Below are 27682 nucleotides of genomic sequence, written 5' to 3' on the forward strand. Positions count from 1 at the left end.
TATATATATATATATATATATATATATATATATATACACATACATTTTTTTACTATAGAAGGAATAAAGTAATTTGCTTAAGTTAAAAATTGAGGCACTAAAGATGAATTAGGAATATTAAGAATAAGAAGATGAAAAAATGTATATGGAGAGGTTTTTTAAGTTGTAAGTCTCATCTTCAATAAAACACAAAACTTGTACAGATCTGTACTTTAACTATAATCAGAAATTTTCCACGAGGTTCTTTCTGTCTGCAGCTGCTGACTGAGGGGTTCAGTTCTTCAGAGGATGTAAAATAATAATTTCTCATTAGGAAATCAAAACAAGTTTAACTGCCAACAATTTTCTCCCTTTGATTCAAATGTTTAAAAAAGACATCCTTGCTTAATCATGTTGAGCAGATTTTATTATTATTTGACTGAAAGCTTTTTCTCCCTGTATGTGTTTATGCACTCAAATTAAAGAACCACCTCTCTAATTGAAAGTTAGTGGGTTTCTTTATATACAGACCCTTTCCAAAATATTAGAATATCATGGAAAAGTTGTTTAACTTCCATAATTCCATTCAAAAAGTTAATTTTAAATAGATGATAGATTCAGGGCCCACAATTTAAACTATTTGAAGTATTTATTTATTTATTTAGTTTTACATAATTTGGGCTTCCAGCTCATAAAACCCACGAAAACAGGATTTCAAAAAATTAGAATACTGTGAAGAAATCAGCCCACACCACTCAGTTTTTGCAGAAAAAAAAGAAATAAATTAGGATCACAACAAATCAATCAAAATATGGTACTTTCAAAACGATATGTCAGTCTTTAGTACTTGGCCGGGAATCCCTTTGCCTTAGTCACTGCCTCGATGCGACGTGGCATTGAGACAATCATCCTGTGGCATTGACTGGGAGTTATGGAAGCTCAGATTTCCTTGATGCTTGCTGTCAGCTCTTCTTTGTTGTTGGGTCTGGTGCCCCTCATTCTCTTGAGAATACCCCATAGATTCTCAATGGGGTTTAGGTCCGGTGAGTTGGCTGGCCAGTCAAGCACTGTGGCATGGACATCAAACCAGGTTTTGGTGCTTCTGGCAGCGTGGGCAGGGGCCAGATCCTGCTGGAAGATGAAATCTGCATCTGCATACTGATCCTCAGCAGAAAGAATCATGAAGTCCTCTAAAACATTCTGGTAGACTGTTGTGGTGACCTTGGATTTAAGAAAGCAGAGTTTACCAACACCTGCACCGGACATTGCACCCCAAATCATGACTGACTGTGGATATTTCACACTGGACCTCAAGCAGTATGGGTTCTGTTCCCCACCCTTCTTCCTCCAAACCCTCGGACCTTGATTTCCGAATGAAAGGCACACTTTACTTTCATTGGAAAAGAGGACCGAGGAACCCGACAGTTGTAGCCCATCTCCCAGATGCGTCTGAATGTGGTGGTTTTTGAAGCTGTGACTCCCGCCTCATTCCACTCTTTCTGGATCTCTGCCAGATTCTGGAATCGTCTCTGTTTGATAATCCGCTGAAGCTCACGGTCATCTCTTTTGCTGGTGCATCTTCTCCTGCCACGTTTTGCCCTTCCACTAGACTTTCCATTAATATGCTTGGACACAGCACTCTGTGAACAGCCAGCCTCCTTAGCTATGAACCTTTGTGGTTTACCCATCCCATGGAGGCCATCAATGATGATCTTCTGGTCAGTTATGTCTGCAGTCTTCCCCATATTGAACCAAACTTAAGCAATTTAATGTCACCTGGGGAAACCTGTGCAGGTGCTTTGAGTTTAGTAGATGATTAGTGTCACACTCAGTTTAAAACATTCATGCCCTGCAGAATGTGGGCTGTTTTCTCCACAGTATTCAAATTTTTTGAAATCCTGTTTTCGTTGGTTTCATGAGCTGGAAGCCCAAATTATGTAAAAATAAACAAATAAATACTTGAAATCGTTTAAACTGTGAGCCCTGAATCTATCATCTATTAACGATTAACTTTTTGAATGGAATTATGGAAGTTAAACAACTTTTCCATGATATTCAAATTTTTTGGAAAGTGTCTGTATACTGTATATACAGTATAAACCAAAATAAACTACTAATTACTACATGTGTTACTGTTTCTACTTCGTGGTTTTTCACTTATCGTGGGGCTTCAGGGTACGGATCCCCCCCCGTGATAAACGAGGTACTACTATATTGTGTTAATTTACTCTGTAGATACTGCTTTGGTTAGTGCTGAGTTCTGGTTGTTCTCCCTTAGATTGTCAGCACGCAGGAGAAGGAGCTGCCGGTTCCCTTTACTAGTTTGTTTCCCAACGTTGAGTACATCACCAGAGCTGGATGGACGAGAGACGGTCGATAGTAAGTTTCTACTTAAAGAATTAGAAACGGCATAAAACTCCACCGGCGGGATCACAGCCGAAGATTAGACATGACACCGGACTATTAAAAGTTCCTGTTAGTCACAGCTCTTCGTCTCTGATCTCAGTGCGTGGGCGGTCATGATGGATCGACGGCAGCAGCACCTCCAGCTAGTCCTGCTGCCTCCTGCACTCTTCATCCCTGCACATCAGGACAAAGTCAGACAGGAGAGCCTGGAGGCTCTCGGAGACACCGTCCATCCCTTCATCGTCTACCAAGAGACCAGCGATATCTGGATCAATGTAAGGTCCAGCATCACATCATGTCAGTGGTGTTCATAATAAACCATAAATGTTCCTGTATAGTTTCCCTTCAGTTTGACTCTAATTGTATATTTCTCAAGATGTTTATGTACAATTCAGTATTTTAGTTCCTTTTTGCCTGAGGAATGAATTTGTTCCTTATTTGCAGACCTTGGTTATTATAGCCATTTAGAATTGAAATTACAACTAAAATGTTGCTTTGTAATTGTTTTAGCCATATTATTTTTTCGTTTGTTCTGCAGGTCCACGACATCTTCCATCCTTTCCTCCAAACTTCTGATGACGAGTTCACCTTCATCACAGTAAATGAGTCCAAAACAGGCTTCTGCCACTTGTATAAAATCACCTCAGTGTTACAGCGGAAGAGCTATCACTGGGCCAAAGGCTACACACACTCTGAAGGTAACACTGGTGTGAAAGCTCAAGGTGGTCTCATGAAAATATTACATTAAATGTGAGGAAAAAAAACATTTAACATCTAAAACCTACAGTTTAAATTGTACCACACTGTTTAAACATTTGGGTTGTTTTAATCCAGAACATTGTAGTTTATTTGCTGCTGTGTTTGTGCAAGCAGAGTATTGTTTTTTATTTACTTTTTTTGTGTTTGTATATGAGCGCTGTTTTATTGCTTTCTCTGCCGTCAGATGATTTTAAGTGTCCAGTTAAAGAAGAGGTGACAGTGACCAGCGGGGAGTGGGAGGTGCTGGCCAATCACGGAGCAAAGGTAAAAGTCCTGCCTACGTTTTATGTTAATCGTTTACAACTAATCGATTCAAAATGAGCAGGTTGTGGCTCTCAGTTTCTTTCTCAAGAACCCTGTGAAACAAAGGGAAATTCATAAAAAAACTAAAATGTGGAAAATGTATGTTTTAGTGGCGTCTTTTCTTCAAATATTCATACACTTATATCTCGGACCTGACAACTGTCTAATTATTTTAAGCTGAAGTCTCGTCATCATCTGTCTGTTTGTTTATATGTTTTTTTTTTTTAAATCACAGCACACAATAACCTTCAAGCTTTAATGATTGACAGTAGTCCATCGTTTATTGCGGGGGATCTGTACCCTGAAGAGCCACGATAAGTGAAAAACCGCAAAGTAGGAATAGTAGTACAAGTAGTAAGTAGTAGTTTATTTTAGTGTGTATATATATGTATGTATAAAGGCGTTTTAAACCCATCCCACACTCTTGCAATATTCTAAACAATGTTTATAAACTCTAAAAGCTCTAAAAGAGCACAGAATGTCATGATTTCAGCTCCCTGCCTCCGCTGCTCTTTGCCACCTGCAAGCGCTCTTGGCCACGCCCACTCCTCTGCTCTGCACAGTGAACAGCTGATCAGCTGCTGTATTAAGTTTATCCCGCAGCAGTAAGGGCTGCACAAATGTGCAACAGGTGCTAAATAATTTCAAATAATTTATTTTCAATAAAGAATGCCATGCTGATCGTGCGGCTCATCCATCAATCAGCCATTTGTGTGTCGTGTCCAATCTTATTTTGAAAAACCGCGATAGAGCAAGTCCACGATAAACGAACGGCGAAGTAGCGAGGGACTACTGTACTCAGACTGGAAAGATTTGGTTAATATTTAGTTCAAACAAAAAGACGGGATGCATTTGTTTTATTAAAGTGTTATAAAGATCTAAAAAATATATATATTTAATTCAATCCAAAATGTATTTTGCTTGAATCTCACCGTGGTAGAAAGCCTCTTCTGTAGTTTAGCTGCTATTCCTACAGAAAATACACATTTTTCACTTAACAAGTCATATGCTATGCAACATGCTATTTTGTTAAAGTGCAAATAAAATATAAAAGGCTGTTTGTTTAATAATTCAGTTGTTTATCCTGACTCTTCATCAAAATATTTTCTGTAAGGTCTTTCAGGAGTGAAAGACGTGCAGAAAAGGGTTTCTATGAAGATACATTTACAGAGATACATACTTGTAACAAGACTTTAGTCTCTTTTTTTTCTTCTCCTCTGCTGTTTCTGTGCAGCGTTCATGCAGTCCTCAGATTTGGGTGAACGAGGCGACGCAGCTGGTTTACTTCCAGGGAACCAAAGACTCTCCTCTGGAGCACCACCTGTACGTGGTGAGCTACGAGTCGCCTGGTGAAATCGTCAGGCTCACCAAACCCGGCTTCTCCCACAGCTGCTCTGTGAGCCAGGTATCTCAACACACCAGCCTGTGTTTTAAATCACCAAGATGTCTTTAAATTGTTTCTGAACTTAAAATTAAGGGATTAACAAGGACGTTTTGCCGTTTCCTTCCTGTAGCAGCAGCCATCTGCTGAGTGTATTTTTAAAGCCAGTAGAACAATTTGTACGATAGATGCTGTTCAGAAGTGACTTGCCTCCTCCTCTCTTCGACGCAGACCTTTGACGTGTTTATCAGCCACTACAGCAGCCTGACCACCGCTCCTTGTGTTCACATCTACAAGCTGTTGGGCTCAGAAAGCGACCCGCTGCACAAAGAGCCTCACTTCTGGGCGAGCATGATGGAAGCTTCTGGTACTGATTGGAAGAAACTTTTTTAACTTTGCAACTTTCGACAGAAAAGTGGTTGAGAATCTTGATCATGACTTTTAAGACAAAATCTATGACTAGCATTAATCCCAATGGCTTTTACAGCCGTTGTTTTAGAAGATGCAGGTTTCAGATTTAGCACTGATGTTAGCACATGGTGTAAAGGTGATTGTCTTTTGTGCAGCATTTTTTGTTCTTGTTTGTTTGCAGGTTACCAGTTTGATGCCTCCCCTGCAGAAATTTTTAGCTTTACAGGGAAGTCAGGCTTTGATCTGTATGGCATGTTGTACAAACCAAATCACCTGGTCCCCGGCAGGAAGCATCCCGCTGTCGTCTTTGTGTACGGTGGTCCTCAGGTTAGATTCTTAGTTTACTTTGCGACTTCTCACAATTTTAAAATGAATTTCTTTAATGTTTAATATCCCAATGCATTTTGCGAGATAAAATGTTAATGTTGAGGTTCACAGGAGGACAGAATGTACGTCTTCTTCGTTCTTCCAGGTGCAGTTAGTGAACAACTCCTATAAAGGAGTGAAGTATCTGCGGTTGAGCACGCTGGCTTCTCTGGGCTACGTTGTGCTGGTCATCGATGGGCGGGGCTCGTGCCAGCGAGGGCTCAGGTTTGAAGGAGCTGTGAAAGACAAGATGGTAAATGTGGCGAAGCTTCCAGCTGATGCCATCCGTTGTGTAGAGATGTTTACTAGAACACATATGCAGTAACATTCAGAGAGCTCCCAACCCCTAATAATTACTAAAGATACAAAGAGAAACATGTTTTAACATGTTTTTGTTGTTCAATGTATCTAATACGTGTATAAAGGAGTATACAGTAACACGTTAATGACGCTGTGGAAACGTGTTTTTGTTTATCCAGGGTCAAGTGGAGATTGAAGACCAGGTGGAGGGTTTGCACTACATAGCTGACAAGTATAAGTTTGTAGACCTTAGTCGTGTTGCCATCCACGGCTGGTCGTATGGAGGCTTCCTCTCCCTCATGGGTCTCATCCACAGACCTGACATTTTTAAGGTCAGAACCACAGCATTTATTTGGTTACTGGGAATATTGACACTGAGTGAACAGGTTTAGGTGGTTTGAGCTGTTTGACACTTTTCCTCTTTTTATGCGTTCGTCGAAGGCGGACGAATTATGGAATAGTCTCTGTCTGTAAATATTCTCTTGTCCTGCCCATCATTTCTGATTCACTCCAGATAATTTAAAGAATACAGTGGGGGAAATAATTATTTGATAAAGGGCAGATTTTGCAAGTTTTTCCACCTACAAAGAATGAAGAGGTCTGTCATTTTCATCAAAGGTCCACTTCAACTGTGAGCGAAATCCAAAAGATCACATTGTATGATTTTTAAATAATTTATTTACATTTTATTGCATGAAAAAGTATTTGATACAGTAGACAGAAGTTAATTTTTGTACGGAAACCCTTGTTTGCAGTTACAGATTTGGCCCCCTCCTCTCTACAGATCTTCTCCAGATCTTTCAGGTTTCAGGGCTGTCGCTGGGCAACATTGAGTTTCAGCTCCCTCCAAAGATCTTCTATAGGGTTCAGGTCTGGAGACTGGCCTGGCCACTCCAGGACCTAGAAATGCTTCTTTCAGAGCCACTCCTTAGTTGCCTTGGTTGTTGGGTTTCAGGTCATTGTCATGCTGAAGGCCCAGCCACGACCCATCTTCAATGCTCTTACTCAGGGAAGGAGGTTGTTGGCCGAAATCTCACGATACATGACTCCATCCATCCTCCCTTCAATACGGTGCAGTCGTCCTATCTCCTTTGCAGAAAAGCACCCCCAAATGATGATGTTTCTGCCCCCGTGCTTCACAGTTGGGACGGTGTTCTTTGGGTTGTTCTCCTCCTTCTTCCTCCAAACACGGCGAGGAGTTGATGTCAAAAAGCTCTATTTTGGCCTCATCTGACCACAAGACCTTCTCCCATGCCTCCGGATCATCCAGGTGGTTATTGTCGAACTTCAAACGGGCCTAGACATGTGTGGCGTGAGCACCTTGCGTGCCCTGCAGGATCTTAAACCATGACGGCGTAGTGTGTTACTAATGGACCCCTTTGAGACTGGTCCCAACTCTCTTCAGGTCATTAACCAGGTCCTCCCGTGTAGTTCTGGGCTGATTCTTGACTTCAGCATCATCTTTAACCCACGAGGGGAGATCTTCCATGGAGCCCCAGACTGAGTAAGATTAGCAGTCATCTTGTGTTTCTTCCATTTTCTAATAATTGTGCCAACAGTTGTTACCTTCTCACTAAGCTGCTTGCCTGACCTGTATCCCACCCCAGCCTTGTGCAGGTCTACAAGTTGGTCCCTGGTGTCCTTAGACAGCTCTTTGCTCTTGGCTATGGTGGAGAGGTTGGAGTGTGATTGATTGAGTGTGGACAGGTGTCTTTTATACAGGTAACGAGTTCAAACAGGTGCAGTTATTACAGGTAATGAGTGAAGAATAGGAGGACTTCTTAAAGAAAAACTAACAGGTCTGTGAGAGCCAGAATTCTTGCTGGTTGGTAGTTGATCAAATACTTGTTTCATACAATACAATGCTAATAAAAAATCATACAATGTGATTTTCTGGATTTTTTTTTTCTTAGATTCTGTCTCTCACAGTTGAACTATATCTATGATAAAAATTATACACCTCTCCATTCTTTGTAGAAAACTTGCAAAATCGGTAGTTTATCAAATACTTATTTCCCCCACTGTACATACTGTATATATCGTCATCAGACATAGTGTCACATAATAGCTGCTGTTTTTAAATGTGCTTTATAAATAAATTTGAATTGACTTGAAATACACTTTTCATCACCCCAGCTTCAAAATCAAGGTCAAAGGTTAAACAAGCTCTTTGCTTGTCTGGGCTGTTGCTATAGATTGCAGTATAGTTTGTCGTCAGGCGAATAATTTTCATATGCAGTACTCTGTTCTTGTAATTTATACCGTATTTTATTTTATTTTATTCTTTACGTTGCTCCAGTTCAAGCACATATTAAATAGTAAACTAATGAAATCAAATCCAGTTGATACAGTAGACCATTAATTTTGCTTTTAACCCCATTTTCAACTTTTAAGAAGTTTTTGTCACTGTCAGGACATGTTTGTAACGCTCATATTTAATGAATTAGCTTGATAATTCCTGAAATATGAAAGACGGTGTTCTTAGTCTGCAGAATGCAAATGTATGGAATTTGGTTTTATCGTTTTTCACCTCTGGATAGATAAAGAAAATGGAGAAACATTAGTGTCTCCATACTTTTTACCTTTTTACTGTTACCTTTTCTAAAACATTAAGTGCAAATATTTGAAAAAACAAGCCATCAAGTATGGACATTTAAGATCGCAAACGACTTGACTTCTTTGTTGAAGACACTTTAATGTCAAAACATTTAACTGTTTGCACAAAAAGGCCTGAAAAAGTTGATCGGCGACCTCCGTCCATCCAGGAAGATGCTCTCGTTGTAGTAGATAACTTTGACATATTTTTCCATTTGAACTACTTAAAGAATAAAAAGCTTGTGTTTGTCTTCTGTTTTGTTGATTAGGTTGCTGTTGCAGGTGCTCCGGTAACGTTGTGGATGGCGTATGACACCGGCTACACAGAGCGATATTTGGACACACCTGATAAAAACCAAAAGGGTTATGAAGCCTGTTCTGTCGCCCTGCATGTCCACAAACTTCCTAACGAGTGAGCCTCATGTTATTGATTTAAATGTAACGTAAAACCTTTTTGAATTTTACAGACATTTCACTCATTATTGATGTCCTGCATGATCAGTTTATTTCTGGAAACTACTTTAGTTTTAATTTTCTTTAAGAAAAAAACTCTATTAATCCACCAGTTATTGTGTAATTGCCTGTTTTAATGAACAGTATTTAAAACAGATTCTTGACAAGTTGAGGGGAACTTTCTACCACAAGCTTTTCCTTCTGCTGCAAATGAAAGTAAATGATCTAACCCATGTGTCAGCACATGTGTGATTTTATTTTATTTTTTGTGCTCCAACAGGCCGAACAGATTGTTGATCCTGCACGGATTTCTAGACGAGAATGTGCACTTTTTCCACACAAACTTCCTGGTGTCTCAGCTCATCCGAGCAGGAAAGCCCTACAGCCTACAGGTACGATCAACAACTGTCGATTACCGTATTTTCCACCGTACCCGTTGCACCACCGTATAAGTCGCATCAGTCCAAATATGTCTAAAAAAGTGGAAAAATCCTTAAATATGTTGCTTCTACGTCGCATCTATTATGCCACACCGCTGACGTGTCACATTTGTTACGCGTCACTGCTGACATCCCGGAAACGTGGGCCGGTGTTGTGCCAAAAATCAATGAGCTGCCAAATGGCGTCCGCGGTAGCGTGCACAGGAGGACTTTTAACAAGAATTTAACAAGATTAACACTTAAAAACAATTATTTGTTTGCTCAAAATTATAGTAAAGGTGTGTCGTAGTCTAACATTTGATTAATAAAAGGGCTTTAACAGTCAAATCAGCTGTATTCGCTGCCTCAGTGCTTCGGGAGCGCGCAGAGGGAGGACACAAAATAAATAAAAAAGGAACGCTGCTCGTTTCTTTGAAATTTAACAAGAAAAGCACCTAAACAATTCAACAATTTTCAGTCAGGTTATCTGGACAGTTTCTTTTGTTGTTGTGCTGAAACGTTTCACCTTCCATCCAGAAGGCTTCATCAGGTGACCTGACTGAAAATTGTTGGATTGTGTACCTGGATTATTGAGCATGGACTTTGTTGGTTTTGAACCAGTTTGACATGACTGTCGATGAGGGAGAGGGCCTGCACCGGAGGAAGGGGTCGTGCCAAATAGACCATCTTTGCACCAACATAACTGGTTTGTTCCACTTTGGAGGAAGCTGTTGTGGGAAGAATCAGTTTTGTGTTGTGTGTTTCCTTGACTGATGAGGCCTTCTGCATGGAAGGTGAAACGTTTCAGCACAACAAAAAAGAAACTGTCAAAAAGTTGTTTTTGTCTTGAACTTTTTTGAATTTGTCATTGTAGCCACGGTTACCTATATGACACAACAGCATCCCATACACCAACTACTACTCTGCTGCCATATAATGGCTGAAAGTGGGACTGTTCAAAAAAATTTTTTGGTCTGATTGAATGAAAACGGTCATATCTCTGCCAAAAATTGATTTATAAATATGGGAAAAAATCCATAAATACGTTGCTTTGGCTTATAGGCTGCAAAATACGGTAGTTAGACTCTGAGAAAGATTTTTCTCTTCTAATGTGAGGAACATATTTATCATAGGCACATTTGAGCTTGAGAGTTTAATCACATTAATTATCTCTTCTTGGTTGGGATGTTGGCGTCAAGTTTTCTAGAAAATTTAAAAAAAAAAAAGCATGAGTGACTAATAACCACACAGTGACTTAACACATGTTTGTTGTGTTTCACCTCCAGATTTATCCCAATGAACGGCACAGCATCAGGTGTCCGGAGTCCGGAGAGCATTATGAGATTTCGCTGCTTCACTTCCTCCAGCAGAATCTCTGATAAGCCTTTTCACACACTGACCTTCTCCTGGATTCTTGTCCTCCTTTCCTTTAAGCTCTCTATCTAAACCTAAATCACCTCTGACTTGATTTTATGAATGCAAATTACACAGAACCATGCCACACCTCAAGAGATAATCAGCCGTCTTAAAGTTGCTGCAGCGTTTCAGCATTAAGATATAGTTATGATTATGGCCTTTTAAGCTGCTTTTGAATGTTAGTGTCCTTTGAAGGCCCAAAACCTCCAGAGGGCACTGTTCACTCAGAACAAACAGGGATGAAGCTTCCAGATCTGTATTGATGGTTAAAAAGGAACAAATGACAGAAATGGTTATTTATGTTTAAAGTGCAGTTTGCTGCACTTTAAGCAGGACGGCATCACACATGACGTAAAACCAGACAAACATGGACCTTGTCCTGATGTTTTAAACAGATTTCTTTCTTTGTATTTTGTGCCATTACTTTCATTTTTTTTTTTAGCAACTTCGTTTTTTCATCTGTGACTAAACGAAAGATCTTTCTGTTCTCTTTGTAAAGGCGACACATGTAAAGCTCTTTAAGAGCTTAAACTCTTGGTGTTTTATTTAGAGCTTTGTTCTTCGTGTGAGCTCATAGATTATTTTTATTGTGTTGTAACAGAAAAAAGTAAAATCTTACACTTTTATTGGGTAGTAATATAAAAACGATTTTATAAATCCTGAACTGGTGGGCACATGTAGCGACCTCTTGGTGTTCTTCTCGGTCGTTTGCTTTAACTTTGTGGAGCTTCTCTTTCTTCTGCTGCTGAGGAATTTTGCACAGTGCGTATTTGCCTTGGTGCCAAGAAACTGACCTGTAAGAAGATATTTGCGAGGCGTTGGCGGTCTCGGGTGCCTTGTATTAGTTTAGAAGCGCCTGCTCACACAGTAAACGTATATCAGGGAATATGACACAGGACTCGCAGCGAGTCTCACGCCGCCTTGAAACTGTAAGCGGAGCGGATTGTGACGCATCTGTGGTGAAATGTACTCCCAATTTTGAAGAAATAAACAAAAGTGAACAATCTTTCTCAACAATTTGTTACAAAGGCTTTTATTGTATTTTTACAGGCATTAAAGTTTATACTCAATAATCAAGGTACGAAATCAGTCAGGTCATCTGGACAGCTTCTTTTTTTTTTTTTTTTTTTTTTTGCTGAGAGACGTTTCGCCCTCCATCCGAAGGGCTTCGTCAGTCCGAGGAGTCACAAACAAACTGTTTTCCCCACTAAGCAGTACACTCCTACAGTGGACCAACCAGTTTGATGGTGATAAGATGGTTTCTGGGGGATTATTGATGTCTTGAACCACTTTGGCTGTGGCAGCTTGGGAGGAGTCGACAGTGGAGAGGACATCCCATAGTGGGGAAAACAGTTTGTTTGTGACTCCTCAGACTGACGAAGCCCTTCGGATGGAGGGCGAAATGTCTCTCAGCAAAAAAAACAAAAAAAAAACAAACTGTCCAGATGACCTGACTGAACATTGTTGGATTTTACAGGCATTCGTAGCGACAGTAACTTGTAAAGTTTTATTTTGTAAGTAACGTCTTTGTGCGACTCAAAAAACCCGACCTGATTGAGACAAGATCCATTTTAATTAACCCCCAACGAGAAAATATTTTATTTCAAAGAACTTCAAAATCTGAAATCCAATTTTTCTATAAACGCCACCTTTATTTGAATACTTCTTTCTCTCATTCATAACACCTGTCTTTTAGGTTCTGTATTTTGTGAATGAATTACAATTTAATTATTTTAGGTGAAACATTAAACAGGGGCCCTTGTAAAATTACTGATTCACAAACAGCAGCTCAACATCCTCTACTATTGATTTACATTTTAGCACAACAACTCTTATTTTACTGATTAATCCTCCCACAGAACAAAATGGTGCATTTTTGGTTAACTGGTAACTAAATTGTCCCTAGGTGTGAATGAGAGAGTGAATGGTTGTTTGTCTCGATGTGTCCCTGAGATGGACAGGAGACCTGTCCAGGGTGTCCCCCGCCTCTCACACAGTGACTCCTGGACATGGACACCAGCGACCCAAACAGGAAGTGGGTAAAGATCATGGATGTTGGAGGAGTTGCATCAATGCCTCTTGGTGTCAGATATGTTTATTTCTACTGGCTTATTTATTTCTATATGGGTTTATATTCTGTTTTGATGCAGCAGGTAAAACTGCTCTGACTAAACCATTTTTAATAAAAAAAAAAAAGAATGAAACAGTAAATAAACTCCAACATAAATCCTCATTCCTTCCCACATTATTTAACTACCATAATATCCCCATATTAAATGGACCTTTTGTCAAATTTAATATAGAATATGCTCTTTTCATATGATTTATATCTAATGTTAAAAATCTAATGATATACAGTAAATATACATGTATACATATGAGCAGATTCAAAGATAAATTCAGCACCAACTTGTCTTTACCATTTAAAAAAAGTTTATTTTCACCAACTTCTTACAAAAACATTTCATTTTATGATCAAATACTTAAAAAAGGCATTATTTAGCCACAAAGTAATTAAATCAAAAACGTATAAAATAAAAATAACCCTCACAAAGGGAACCATGTTGCAGTCATTGTGACTGAAAGTATTCGCTTGGGTTTTCTTATGCATTGCATAAAAATATCAGATCAGGAGAGATCAGCGTTGTGCATTTTACAGCGTTTTTTCAGTTCAGTAGTTCAGCATCAAGTAAAAAAATAAAACACTTAAGTTGAAGTGTCTTTAGTTTTGGGCTACTCAGTCTTTTTGGAACAGGTTTATAGTTTTATTGATGCTGGTGCGATTTTAAGAAATGTGGTCCTCAGAGAGCCGCTCTGTCCCGGTGTGATGGTCCAGAACATCGTCTGCCTTCCAAACTTTTGTCTCCGGCGCTGCCCGGGCTGAGCGGGATACCTGCCGTTGAGATTTGATTCACCACAGCCGCTGAACCACCAACCACCTGCAAGATACGAGCAACTTTCATCAAAAAGACTGTCGCCGACTTTAAATTTCAGAAAGCCTCACTTCGTTCTGATCAGATCTTTGAAGCCGGATCGTTCAGTTGTACCTGAGAGCAGCTCGGCACAGTTGACGTCTGCAGTGAGGTCATTGTCTCGGTCTGCTGTGGAGAAGGGAAGACCAGAAGCTTCGGTGGTCAAGATTTTCTCCTGAGCTCCCGACGAAGCTTCCTGCTGGAGGTGCAGAGCGAACATCTTGTCCTCTCCTTCGAGTTGGAATTTGTAACGAGCTATCTGCTGCTGCCCCGCCTCGTCAGAGAGCTCCACCTGCAGGACGTACTGGCCTTGTCTGGAAAGGGAGTGGATGTTGTCCAGACCCAGCCAAAACTCTCCTAAAATATGAGAAATGGTTGGGTTATTGTTTCTGATTTCAGACCAGCTGTGCTTAGTTCGTGCCAACATTTGAATGGAAGGTTCATCTCACCGTCGAGGCTGCCGAAGCCTTTCCTGTAGTCCTCCCAAAGCTGGTCAAAGCTTTGAGATCCATCCTGACGTTTCTGAATGACTGTCCATCCACCATCTAAACAGAAGGAGGAAATATTTGAATTCAATGTGCTTTTACTGATAACGCATCTCTCTGTGAGACCAATCAATCAGACTTCCTGACTCACCTGAAGTCATTTGACAGAGGACGTTGAAGGGCTTCGAGTTCTCGGGTTGGACTGTGTAGACGCCGCTGGCTCGCTGCCCTCGTCCGAACAGGTCATGACAGTCTCTGGGTAAACCTGCTAACAACCAAACACATAAACCAAATCAGTCGGCGTGACCTCCTGTTTGAATTTACAGAAGCTTTTTCAAGATATTGATTATATTTGTTTTTGCCACGTATCAAAGCTGTCTGTGTCCCTGAAGCTTGTTTCTACAGTCGCCTTGTTTTTGAGAGCTGCTGCCCTCGTTTTCTCTGATCTTTGCACCGTCTCTGCCAGCGAGTCAATCTTTATATCTCAAGGTGCAAAGGTGAGAGGTACGACTCACTTTATGATCCATCAATAACCCGTACGCCTTCGTCCTCACGACTGACAAATAAAAAATAACACATTTTACGGCCAATTAGGTTTTAAAACTTAAAAATGTGCGTTTAAATCCTGTGTCTGTTCTAGTTTGTGCCGAGTTAAGTATTAACTCTTGAATTTTTATGCACCACGGGTCAAAAGTATTTAGGATCTTTTGCAAAAATCTTTTTTTTTTTCCCTGCAGCGGTTGTAATATTTATATTTAGGTTGAATTAGTGGAAAAGTTACCTGGTTCAGTTTGGACATGCTCCGCCTCGCCTCTCAGTGCCGTGGCCTCGTCTCTCCGTCTGTGTGATTTCATTCTCTTATGCGCAACCTTCAGAAAACAAAGTCAACAGATGAAATCGCGTCCATTTTTTACAAACGATGAGCCATTTTAATTTCAGGGCGTGCTCGTTGTTTCACATTCTGGTGTCTCAAATCTCACCTTGCTCTGCAGGGCCTGGAGGTGCAGACTCTGCTTCTCCAGTTTGTCTTGTTGCTGCTGGATCTTCTCCACCAGCTGGTCGATTCGTCTGTTCTGAGACACCATCAACCTCTGGAAACAAAAACGTTTCTTAGCTTGGCAGGATTCAGTCGGGAGCTCGTGCTTCTTTAAAGCTCTCAGCTTGTTAAAGAGAATCCTCACAATCTGAAAATGTTATGACCGGCTCACCTGCATGAATGAAAGTCTCTCGTGCTCGCTGTCGTTGCTGTCCAGTGCCGGCTCTGTCAGCACCTCCTCCAATCTGTCCATCCTGGACGTGATGTCCTCCGTCTGCCGCTCCACCTCCCCCACCTTCAGCTTCACCTCCTCAGCCAGCTCTGCCAGCAGCCTGTACCTCTCGTCCACCTCCTTGTTCTGGGCCTTCAGAGCTTCACCTTCCTCCTGCTGCTTCCTCTCCAGCTCTGCCACCGTGCTGTTGAAGACCTTCAGTTTGCCGTTCACGTCTCTCATCTGGGCTTTGGTCTTGTCAACGTGCTCCTTCAGCCCCTGGCCGAGCTGCAGGAGTCCGTGGGCCACCACATTCACATCGTCCCAGGAGGCGTGCTTGTCCCGGCGCTCTCTGTCGGTGGGGAACGTGTCTCCTGCGTGGACCAGAATGGTCAAAAGCAGGATGAGAAGCTGAGGCATCTTCATCTTTGTGTGTTTGATTTAAAATCAGCTCTTCTTCTTGTGTCTCTGTTTGTTGTGTGCTGCTGAATGACGGCTTTATAGTTTTATGCTGCTGCAGAGGCCTCCTTTGATTGGCTGCTTAAAAAAGGGAGGTAGAATGGGGGAGACGGAGGCGGGGAGAGCCCTTTAGGCTATGATGCAATAAAACATTGAAATTACTTGTGATGCAGGCAAGTGAGGAGTTTTTTTCTGTCCCAGCTATCCAGTTTTTTGTTGATTAAATTATTCCTTACATGCTCTGCTTCCATTAAAATACTATTATTAGCCTCAAAATTAAAAATAGAAACTCGGTTATTAGATTTTACATTGGCTCAGAAAATCAGGAAGAGAAAAGCTGCAAATGTTTAGTGGAAAAAATAGATTTTAATGACTATAGTTCTGACTGTTTATTATTGTCTGTTTTTTTTGTCTAAAACACGTCTCTCGTGAAAATGAGTCCTCGTGACTCAATGTGACTAACTTGTATAAATAAAGGTTGAAAGAATCCACACAGATTTTATTTATCCGTCTGAGCCTGATGCACACAGTCATCTACAATATGAACCTGCCTAAATAAAGGATGAATGAATGAATATGGTCTTCTTATCCTAAAACATCAACGTTGTATATCCCAGATAGACGGATCTGAATTAACGACCCGACTCTATTAACAGGCTGTCAGCTGAAGACTCAGGTTTTGTCTCAAATAGAAGCTGACTAGTTGCCGGAGGAGGAATGTGGGAGAAAATTCAGAGATGGTGGAGTCTGTGAGAAGTAGGGGAAAGTTCAACCCTCAAGCCTTTTGACTCACTCGGCCCTGACGTCAAAATCCCACATGAGCACTCCCAGACACAGTGCACGTGTTTTCCTGCCTGAAAATACAATTTAGACAGAGTTTAGTGTTGGCAACGCCTAAAAAACTCCTCTTTAATGTTTTCTTTTTACTCGATTCATCAATAAATCTAACTATATATATATATTATTTATTTATTTTTATTTTATTTAACCTTTATACAGGTAGTTTCATTGAGTCACGAGGACTCATTTACAAGAGGGACCTGTTTAGGGAGTAGATGGTGGGGGTTAAGGGCCTTGTTCAAGAGCCCAGAGTGGGGCAAATGAGGGTGGAGGCAGGTGTGGGTGTTTCACCTTTTACACCCACATTTTAAAGTTGTCGGCCTGAGGAGTCGAACTGGCAACTTTCTGATCCCAGGCCCACCTTCTCTAACCTCTGTGCCACCACTCATCTATATATATATATATATAGATATATATATAGATATAGATATACATACATATCACTGTAATGCCACTTTAATTGGTGATGTGTAAGCGGCTGTATTCAGACCCTTCTGCTCACTACAGACTCATGTTCAGGCTTCTGTTTAATATGCCGTATTATTTTACTTTATTAGTGTTTGGCGTATATCTTAGATCTTACAATCTAACTGTTTTTTGTTACATTTTCTTATATTTTCACTTGTTAGAAAAAAAAAATCTCAACTGTACGCATCCTTTGCGATCGTCTATTATTGTCTTTGTCGTCATCACTCTGTTAAAATCAGGCCTCTCTTGTAAACGAGTCCCTGAGGCTCAATGGGATTAACCTGTATAAATAAAGGTTGAATGAACTGTGTATTGTTTCCTTTTTTACTTCATATTCTTTTGCTATTTTGGAGTTTAATTGTGACCATGAGTATTCAGTTTCATTCCACCTCATGTACCACGCGATGTGAATGACAGTAAAGAAACTTGAACCTTGATATGTATGTATTTCTGGGTATGAGGTAATCATTTCCCTTTTGAGTGTGGATTCTAAAAAATAGATAAAAAAAAAGCTTTAGCTTGAGGGAAAGTTATTTCAGTTCATCGTCAGAACAAAGGTTGTACAAAATCTCACAAGAACAAAACAGTTTTGTTTCCCGCACCAGAATTGTTTAAGTTGTTTGTCTTGTTTTTTTCTACATCGCTGTGACTTCTGTTGGGATCCGTCCGTCTGTCTTGATGGAAAACAACAATTTAGCCTAAAGGTAGTATCAACAAGGTGAAAGGTCGTGTTGTGGAGTCACACAGAGTTATGATGTAAAACAAATATTCCTGCTGTTGTTTTCCATCTGTGACCCAACAGACATTTGGCAGGATCCTAAAATTAAACAAAAAAATATTAAGCAATTAACTGTTATGATTATAAAATATATATAAAAACTATATATATATATATATATATATATATATATATAAGGATAGTTTGATCCTAATACAGATTCATTATCTTTATATGAGTTTGTTAATTAAATTTCGGGAGAATCAAAATACTTAAAAAAAAAAAATTGTTCATGGTGCAAGCAAAAAATCTCTTTTGGTGAATGCTTGTCTCCTTGTTTTGTGTTTTTTTATCAATAGCAGAGCCCTCCTGGGTCTCCGTCCATGAAGCATTCAAAATGTAACGGATGGTGCGATCAGGAAGTGACGTACCTTTCAGAATTTAACAGTATTTACACCCAGAGTAGACAAACAGAGTACTCAATACAATGAATGAAGTTTATTTACAATGAAGGTGGACTCGGGATGGATCCGCAGGGAAATGAGCACAAGGGTAAGTATCGTGTTGATGGGAGATTTGACGTTAACCACGAGTGATTATATTTTCTTACAGTTCCAGAAGCAGAGATTGGCGTGGAGAGGAGGGTGAAGATTTCCAGGAGCGATGGTGTAAAGGTGAGTAGTGTTTAGTTGGAGGGTGGCAGGATGGAAACTCAGTAGATTGACCCTGCGCTGTTTGTTGTAGGAAGCAGAGGCTGTAGGGTCCAGGACGCTGAGGCAGGTGGGTCCAGGCAGAGGTATCACATTGAAGAAACTAGGACAAGACAGGATCTCAGGTTAGCATCCCTAATAAGATAATTTATCAGCAGGGGCTGTCACTGTATTACCAGAAAGGTTTCAGTGTTCCAGCGTCGAGCTACTGAGCCACAGGTGTTTATATGCAGCAGTCCTCATCAGCACTGGATCAGGAACAGGTGAGAAGGGTTGGCTCTGCCCTGCCACTCAGGACCAAGGTTAGCAGCACATGATCTCCACAGTACCCCGATTAAGGAGTTCTGCTTGAACTACCATCTACCATCAGTACCATCTGTCTGATCAACCCGGGGTTGCATTTCATCTTGCGTCCAGGTGCCAGGCAAGTGGCTACAGTTGCTTAAGCCTCATGCTTTTATTATTAACTAGTCGTAGGAACTTGAAAATGCTTGGAGATGGTCTAGCAGCCCTCACCTTTAACATGGAGATCTATAATCTCTTTTTCTGAGCTCCTCGGCTCACAGCTTTCGCCTTTGCTTTCTCTGCTCCGTGTTCAGTTTGGTGAACACGACCGTAAACTACCCAGCACACGTTTGGTCCCTTTTATTAGGCTGAAAGGATAAGTGAAAAACATTGACACTAATCAAAGTGAAATATTTAGTTTTAAATGTGACAGTAATGCAAAGATCAACCGTCTCTAAGGGTACGAACATATGTGACCGTACTATTTTAGACAAAAATAGTAAAACAAACAACAAATCGTTTTTTTCACACTCCAAATTCATACGGATCTTATCTATTTTAGACTATTGCGTTGAACTGAATCAAGTTTGAAGAGAAATGACGCTTTGCTCATTGAGCTGTAAGGGGACCACTATGTCTTTATGCACTAAATCTCTTGTTTTATGATCAGTTTCATTACAGCTCCCGCTGTCCGCTGCAGCGTAGAGGGGTTTTTGTTTCACCTCGAGAACATTGCAGCTCCTGCTGATGCCTCGGTGCATGCAGACTGTGCACTTCTGCACGTATGTCCTCGAACTTGACGCCCTCGGCCGGCGTGAGTCACTTTTGGAGTTTGTGCTGAGCTGTTACACAGACTCCTGCAACACTTCTCCCATCCCAGCTGCGTCAGGACACAGTGTTCGACAGAATAAAGGAGTTGTCGTTAAAGCCGAGGCTCCATTACAATAACAGCTGTTTCCCGTGGGAGGCACGGACAGGACCAGATCGGTCTGTTCTGGGTTGAACCAGAACTGCACGGTCGTCCGACACCCTGGATCCAAAATCAGAATGTTTTAAATCTTATCAGAGTTAGATTTGGCCTGAACTATAGGAGTCCTCCAGTTATGTCAACAAAATACATAAGCTGCACTATTCATCGTCTTTTTAATCGTTTTTTACTCAATCACTGACCATTTTCCTTTGATGTTCCTTCAAGTTTTCCCATCGGCTAGATCAGATGAGGGTGGCACAGTGGCACAGTTGGTAGAGCTGCTGTCTCTCAGCGAGAAGGTCGCCGGATCGAATCCTGGACAGGGACCTCTCTGGGTGGAGTTTGCATGTTCTCCCTGTACATACGTGGGTTTTCTCCCACAGACCAAAAACGTGCACGTTAGGCTGACTGGTAACTCCAAATTAGCTTCTTGTCCATCTCTGATACACCCGACAACTTGCCATTGCCTGCCACTGTTGTCTGCCTGGAGCACCCGAGTCAGCTTCATTTTGCTGCGCTGCCCTGGCGAAATGCAGCTGATTTGACCGTCAGCGTGCATTTATTTAGTAAAAGTTCAACTGAGACACACCTTTACTATAAAGTCAAGCTAACAAATAATTGTTTTTAGGTGGTTATCTTGTGAAATTTTGAAGAAATGGACCGAGTCGCCCTCTGCGCGTTCATGTTTCCGCATATCGGCTTTTGAAAATGCAGTTGATTTGACCGTCAAAGTGCATTTATTAAGCAAAGGTTAGACTGAGACACACCTCTGCTATGATTTCAAGCAAACAAATAAATGTTTTTAGGTGTTTATCTTGTTAAACTTTGAAGAAATTTTCCACTTTAATAGACATATTTGGACTGATGCGACTTATAGGGCGGTGCGACGGGTACGGCGGAAAATACGGTACTCCGAGCACTGACAGGTGACATGAGATATTATGAGATTGCACGTGTTATTTTCAAGGTTTAACCAAAATGGCTGAAAGTGGCTTTATACGAGTTCTTTTTGGTATTTAAATAAACCAAAACACAGAAAAAAGCCTGGAAATAACTAATCGTTGGATCAAATCAGTCCAACTGTCACAGGAGCAAAGGGAAGCGTTTAGGAGCTGATGAAGCGACGAGTGACTCAAGATCTGATTCAAACAACGAGTCTATCTCAACAATTACAAAATGATACCACCAGTTCACATGTAAAATATTATTTTATGGATCCACTGAGTTTGTTTCATCAAGTAAAACTTCACAAACAAAATGACTGGTTTGTTTGCACCTTTTTAATGGAACTGTAGTGTTTAATAAACGAGCTTTAAGGTTTTATTCACGTTATACTAGTTTTCCCAACCATGGCCCTTGATTTGACGGCTCTGTGGCAAAGTTCAAATGTTTGAACTGATGGTGTTAATCTGTGTATTTATGGGCTGCTCAAGGAAGATAATCATAACAGAATAAAATCAGAACAAGAGCGGGGTGGCACTGGATGTCTGATAAAACAAAAAAACTGTTTCCAAACATCAGAGCGGGCTTATCTGTAGATAAAAAATGAAAGCAACGAGTCAGACTTTGGTAGTTTGTGATTCCTGAAACATCCTAAAACATTCCTGAAATATGTGCGATCCTCAGTGAGGTCAGAGGGCCTCTGCAGGAACACAACATGTTCCTTCGTGCACATGTGCAGGCATGTGTTGACTGGGGGGGGGAGGTTCGGAGCATTTTTTTTGCCTCCAGTGGGTTAGTGTGTGAAAGGTCAGACTGTTACGTCTCCGGGTGGTTGCATCAGCCTCCCTGGCAGAAAATACCCCTGGATGTGTTTAGAATCAGACGTGCGCAGCTGTAGAGCCACGGCTGCACGGCGGGACCCTGAACCTGAGGTAGACAAACACGCAGGCGGATCAGAAAGTATTTTTAACTCCCATCCTGAACTTCAACCGCCAGCGTTTCGACAGGAGTTATCAGTAACCTCAAATAAGAAGCAGAACTTCAAACAACCCGCACGAGGACTGAAGCTGGTCGGAGAGATCATTAAAGATGTTGAGAAGATGAAAAAGCGTCACTTTTCATCAGACTGTAATTTGTTCGTGTCTGTAATTTAATTACAAATCATTCAGCCACACATTTATTCAGTTTAATGTAATAAACTTGGACACCATTAGTAAAATAAACTTTTTGATTGACTTAATAAACAAATTACTAGACAACATATGTCCTTAATATGAGGAGGACATGTCGTCTTTGTCATGTTTTTTATTTTGTGCTCCTAAAGTGTCTGCTGCGGTACAAAATCCTGTTTATGTTCTCGTTTACCCCCATAGAGCTAAACGAAAATTTATTATGAACTCGTGTTTTTCCCCAATAAGTAAAATTGTTCTCAACTAACTGAACATGATTTTGTCTTTGGCTAAACTTTAAGATTTTATTTTATTTTATTTTTTAAGTTTGTATCATCAGTTAAAGTTGTGTTTCACACAATAAAGACAAACCATCATCGATTTAACAATATTTAACCTCTGCGGTCTTAAAAACTTTCACAATACAGTAGTCCCTCATTTTTCGCGGAGGATCCGTTCCCTGAAGCCTCGCGAAAAGTGAAAAACCGTGAAGTAGGGATAGTAGTATATATATATATATATATATATATAAGCATTTTAAACCCTTCCCACACTCTTGCAGTATTCTAAACAATGTTTCTAAATGCACTAAAAGAGCATAGAATGTCATGGTCTCAGCTCTCTGCCACCTGCAAGCGCTCTCGGCCACGCCCACTACTCCGCTGTAGAGCGGAGATCAGCTGATCAGCTGCAGGAGGGAGCTTCTCCCTGCATATGTGGACTGCACACAGGTGCAGCAGGTCTTAAATAATTTAAAATAATTTATTTTAAATAAAACCTCCAAGCCGATTGCGCAGCTCATCCATCAGTCAGCCAGTTGTGTGTCATGTCCAATCTTACTTTGAAAAACCACAACAGAGCGAGTCCGCGAAAAACGAACCGCTAAGTAGCGATTGACTACTGTACTTCATTAGAGCATTGCTTTATAAATTTGACAACACTGCTCGTTTCACATTATTGCCTCAGAATGTGCAGGAAGTGCTACAGCTAGCTGCTGCCACTATTTACTGTTGGAAATCACCAAATAAAATATAAAACCACTTGGAGTTTGGAGTTCTTTTAAATCGGTATCAGTCCACTTAGGTCTTGGCCTTTCAAAGTAGCCTTTAGCTCGTTAATCTGGTCAGATTTAAACCGTTTGTTTAAACTGGCATTGTTCAAAGAGTCACCTACAACAGGTAGGATGATAACTGTTAATGAAATTTCCACAGAAGTCGATAAAATCTGTGTAGATTACCATAAATTCAAATTATTATTATTTTTAATGGAAACAATAAGGTTGTGATTAATGTCACCGTTTTACCGTCTAAAGATAAAGTAGACTTTAATGAAAGGTAATTTAATTTTGATTTGAAGCCAAAATAAGTTTCCGTTAATCATTTTAAGTAATTTGAATAAAGCTGATTCCTTATTACATTACGCCTCAGTGAAACAAAGACAGTCGTGATCTAAAGGGAACGCTTACGATAGTTCTGTAAAATAAAATAATAAAAAAAAAAAATCTCCTTATGATCTAATACTTGGTGCATTTTTATCTGTCTGACCCATTAGACCAAAAATATTTTTTTCAAGATGAGGACTTTAATAAAAATACCAAAATGAGCTAAAACTGTAAAAGAGCTGCTTTAGCGGTGACCAGTTAGAGAAAAATGTGTTTTTTTGTGTTAAAATTCATTAAAATATTTGTAGAAAGTCTTGAAAAGAAACTCCTAAGCTTCTAGATGAACACGTCATAAACTATTTAAAGAATTAAACTGATAATTTGTCCATTTCAATCCTTCTTACTAGGAAGGTTGAGGCTAATATAAAGCAGTCAGATGATCAGAAACAACAGGATTGTTTTTTGTTGTTTTAGCAGTTTTTAAAGCTTTTTTAAAACTCTCCACATAATATAACTGTTAAACTCAAAAAGTGTCTTATTGGACGTGTTTTCTGCTCGTGTCTGTCAGAGAAAATGAACTTTATTCTTCTGAACGAGCAGCAGACCGTTGCAGTAAAAGCTGTAATTGCCTCATCCTGTTTATTCGTCGGGTTCTTGTTTGAAGCGGTTCTGAGCCTCGCTCTTTACCTTGGACCGTGGTTCTGCCTCTTCTCTACATCTTTTTTTCTCTCTCTCTCTCATGGCTGCTCTTTTTGGCGGAGCAGAGAAGTGGGTGAAAGGTTGCGCCCGTGAGCGTCTCGTGCACAATATGTTGACGTCACGAGGGATTCAATAAAAGCAGCTGTTATTTACACTCCACGGGTTGACACCCCATCCTTTGGCTCCCGTCGCACCGACCTTTTACCCAGATTCCTCCACTCCCAGCACATCCCTCCTGGCTATGAGACCTGTTCGCTTTCTTCTTCTTTACGATCTCCGTTTGCACTTTAACCCAGAGAGAAGCTGCTTCCTCTGGAACAAGAAGCCCAGATGTGTAGACCTGTACGTTAAAGGCTCTTGATGCCGTCAGCTGTGGACTTCTCACATCATGAATGTGATCTTATGTTTTTTACTTTGAGCCTAGAAGATTCAAGCTGGCTTGAATTAAAACCATGTGGTCACATTTGGTTTCTCTTCCACTCTGATGAAATCCTGAAGTTTCCCTCATTACTTGGTTTAAAAAAAAAAAAAACTTAAACTTCCTTTTTCCACCAGACATCGTCACGTAACGCCAGCGAATGTAACTCGTGTTTTTAGGAGAATAAAACTGTGGTCAGACTTTGATCAAAGTTTATATTGTGACACTATTTTTACATTTCCGGGGATCGATTTTGAAACTTTTGTTGTTTTTACAGTAGATCCAATATTAGAAGGATGATGAGTTCTCATAACCTTTGATTTAATTTAGCTCTTTTCTGTGCGTGTTACATTACAGAGCCGCTAAAGTTTATTTTCACACTATAAAAGAACGTTTTCAGTGCTCCTTTATTAAGGATTTATTAATAGTTTGTTAGTGTGCAAACACTATTAAAGGCATTAACAATCATTTATTAAACACTGTTCAAACAATGGGCTCAAAAGATAAAGTGATGCACTTTATTCATTTTTTTAAATCATTCAGATTTTAACTATCAAACATTTGTGAGCATGGAAGCACTAAGTTTGTTTTGTACAAAAAGTTACTTAGTTAAAAAAGAACATTAAAATAACATTTGCCTGAATTAATACATATACAAAGTCAAAGTCAAAAATCTAAAATATGAACTAAGAAATATGCTAAACTAAGAATACACTAAGCACTAGTAACAATACGCCGAACAACAGCAGTACAAACATGAGTCTGTGAGAGCATGAGTACGAAACATATAAATACAGAATACATGTATATAAATACTTGTATACATAATATACAGCAGCATTGTTATCAAATAGTGAACCTTCATCAGTGTTTGAACACTGTTTTAAAATTAGTTAATGTTTTATAAAGTGTTTACAAGCTCATAAATACACATTTATAAAGCGTTAATAAATCATTTATGAAGGGGCTTTTATTGTGAAGTGTTTGTAAGAAAGGAAAACCCTAAACTTTTTATTTTTACCTATTTAAAAATATATATTTTTAAAGCAAAAGACGGAAGTGTTGATGTCTTCTTTTGGTTATTTTTGATTTACTTAAAGCAGAAACCATTAAAAAAAAGTCTCCTGATGCTGGTTTTAGTTAAGTTGCGTAACTTCTAGTCAGGTCACAGCCGGCTGAACGAATTATTTTTACACATTCTTTCCACGTAACGTTCCCAAGAGTTTAATCGAAAACATCTGGACTTGAATCTTGAACGCGTTTTCGCAGCCGTAAAGCTTCTTCAGCTCAGAAACCCCAGTTTTTTTTCCCAATAAACTCCAGTTAGCTCCAGTTAACCACATCTCGGGTGATGAACAACCTACACAAACATATTTCACGTGAACAGGACCTGATGAGTGCGAGCGTTGGGACGTGTTCACCTCTGGTCTTTGCCCAGCACGAAGCAAAAAAAGGGACATTTTCTCCTGTTTAGTTCTGATAAAGTGTCAACAGAACAGGAGTGAAGGGTTTTTAACTTTTGAACTTTACACTAACTCATTACCCTCTGCTCTATTTTTAAACATTCCCCTCCCTCTTGACCTTTCTTTATTATTAATCCTCTTTTTTTTTTTTTTTTGCTTTGTGCTGTTAATCTGCTTCGAGCTGGACGTCTGTTTACTCTCACGAGTCCATTGGTCCACTGCTTGTCCGTCACTTCTGCGTCTCCGCGGGTCACACTGCTCCTTTACCGTGTTCACCTTTAACCCAGAAACCGAAGGAAAAGACCGCCGTGTGTGAAAACTCAGAGAAAACGCGTGTTGGACACAGAAACTGCACATAAGCTTCAGTGATTTCATGGATTTTAAGGTGGGAAGAAAGAAAAGCGAATTGTTGAATCTGATCTTAAAATAGTGAGCAGTTATTTTTGTTGCTGCTTTACCCATTTACCGTATTTTTTGAACTATAAGGCGCATTAAGCAAAATAAAACTGATAAGTCAAACTTTGTTCAACTCGTTCACCATAACTCTCAACTAGGCCTGTCACGATAACAAATTTTGCTGGGCGATTAATTGTCTCTGAAATTATTGCGATAAACGATAATATTGTTTGTTTATTGTTAAGAAGAAATGTTGGTTAATTTGTTTCGAGTGTAGTGCATTTTTTGACCACTGGATGGCAGTATAAGACTGTTTGAATCAAAGGATGGATAGTGAGGGAGCGAGCAGCGTGTCTCTTTAAGAAAAATGGGAGGGAGGCCCCTTGACGTGACATGGGCTGTCTCTACTTCCTTTTTTTTTGGTTCTCATGACAGACGCTCTGTGTGGTTTGAGCTCTTTAGCATAGCATTTTTCACATAAAGCTTTTAATAAAAAATCATTAAACAAATTCTCAGCTTCTTTTTGCAGAGAAAAACAACCTTTTAGGCAAAGGCACGGGTTTCAACTGTGAATTTTGGAGCTTCGATAAGACAAGTTTTTCTTGAGGTCGGCCTGTTAGCTTAGCTCGTAGCCTAACTTCTCAGCTTACTTGCTTTTATCGATCCAAAAACACAATTTTGGACAGTTAAAATGGATTTTAAAGAGAAAGGGAGGGGTCAATGAAGGGTACCGGAGTTGAGCTTTTTGTCATCCAGTGTCTTCAGTAGAAAGAGAGAGACATGAGGAAACAATAAAACCGATAAATGAAAATGAGGTTGATCATTTTTATTTATCATGCGAGTAATTGATTTATTGTTTTTCGCAATGGGCCTCCACCCAACATTGTTCAGTTGTACAACATAAAATCAGTTCAAAGTCAGTAAGCACAACCAGAATTAATACATAAGGAGCACCTGATTATAGGCTCTCTGTTGATTTTTGAGAAAATTAAAGGATTTTAGGTGCGCCTTAAAGTCTGAAAAATACGGTTGACAGACTGATTGTTTCAACAAATATAATTGAGAACAGATGTTTACATACACTGTATAAACAACAACAAATTTTTTCTTACCCTCAGATGTTGAATCAAACTATATCTTTCCTGTTTTAGGTCTGGCAGTATACCCCAAATTAGTTTACATTTAGTTTTTCTTTTCTTTTTTTTGTTAAACGCCTAAACATTTTATAATTTGTTGAAAGTGATTACCAGTACTTTATTTAAAGTCACAAAT

At 39.9% G+C, this 27682-nt stretch overlaps 2 protein-coding genes across 3 annotated transcripts in view; one reads left to right on the top strand and one right to left on the bottom strand.

The window, feature by feature from the left end:
• The window catches only part of LOC119407688 (dipeptidyl peptidase 9), a 20929-nt gene extending 10053 nt beyond the window's left edge, over positions 1-10876 (top strand). The window contains exons 10-21 of the mRNA XM_037674507.1: positions 2258-2358; positions 2486-2660; positions 2924-3083; positions 3329-3408; positions 4682-4852; positions 5060-5195; positions 5421-5566; positions 5712-5858; positions 6085-6237; positions 8770-8912; positions 9234-9345; positions 10659-10876. Of these exons, the coding sequence (XP_037530435.1) occupies positions 2258-2358; positions 2486-2660; positions 2924-3083; positions 3329-3408; positions 4682-4852; positions 5060-5195; positions 5421-5566; positions 5712-5858; positions 6085-6237; positions 8770-8912; positions 9234-9345; positions 10659-10751 (1617 nt within the window). The 3' untranslated portion in view covers positions 10752-10876. The remainder of the gene's footprint in view (positions 1-2257; positions 2359-2485; positions 2661-2923; positions 3084-3328; positions 3409-4681; positions 4853-5059; positions 5196-5420; positions 5567-5711; positions 5859-6084; positions 6238-8769; positions 8913-9233; positions 9346-10658) is intronic.
• A 2333-nt stretch (positions 10877-13209) lies between these two features.
• LOC119407689 (angiopoietin-related protein 4) lies at positions 13210-15992 on the bottom strand. Of its 2 annotated transcripts, none has more exons than XM_037674509.1 (7): positions 15454-15992; positions 15226-15336; positions 15027-15114; positions 14397-14510; positions 14210-14305; positions 13836-14117; positions 13210-13727 (listed from the first exon to the last, which is right to left on the bottom strand). In XM_037674509.1, the coding sequence occupies exons 1-7, from the start codon at positions 15916-15918 to the stop codon at positions 13546-13548; spliced, it is 1338 nt and encodes a 445-aa protein (XP_037530437.1). In that variant the 5' UTR covers positions 15919-15992; the 3' UTR covers positions 13210-13545. The 2 variants fall into 2 exon arrangements, with proteins under 2 accessions (XP_037530437.1, XP_037530436.1); XM_037674508.1 differs by having other exon boundaries at positions 14397-14513.
• Positions 15993-27682: the final 11690 nt, after the last annotated feature.

Source organism: Nematolebias whitei, chromosome 3 (genome assembly GCF_014905685.2).
Source record: "Nematolebias whitei isolate Nwh7 chromosome 3, NemWhi1, whole genome shotgun sequence".
Lineage (NCBI taxonomy): Eukaryota > Metazoa > Chordata > Actinopteri > Cyprinodontiformes > Rivulidae > Nematolebias > Nematolebias whitei.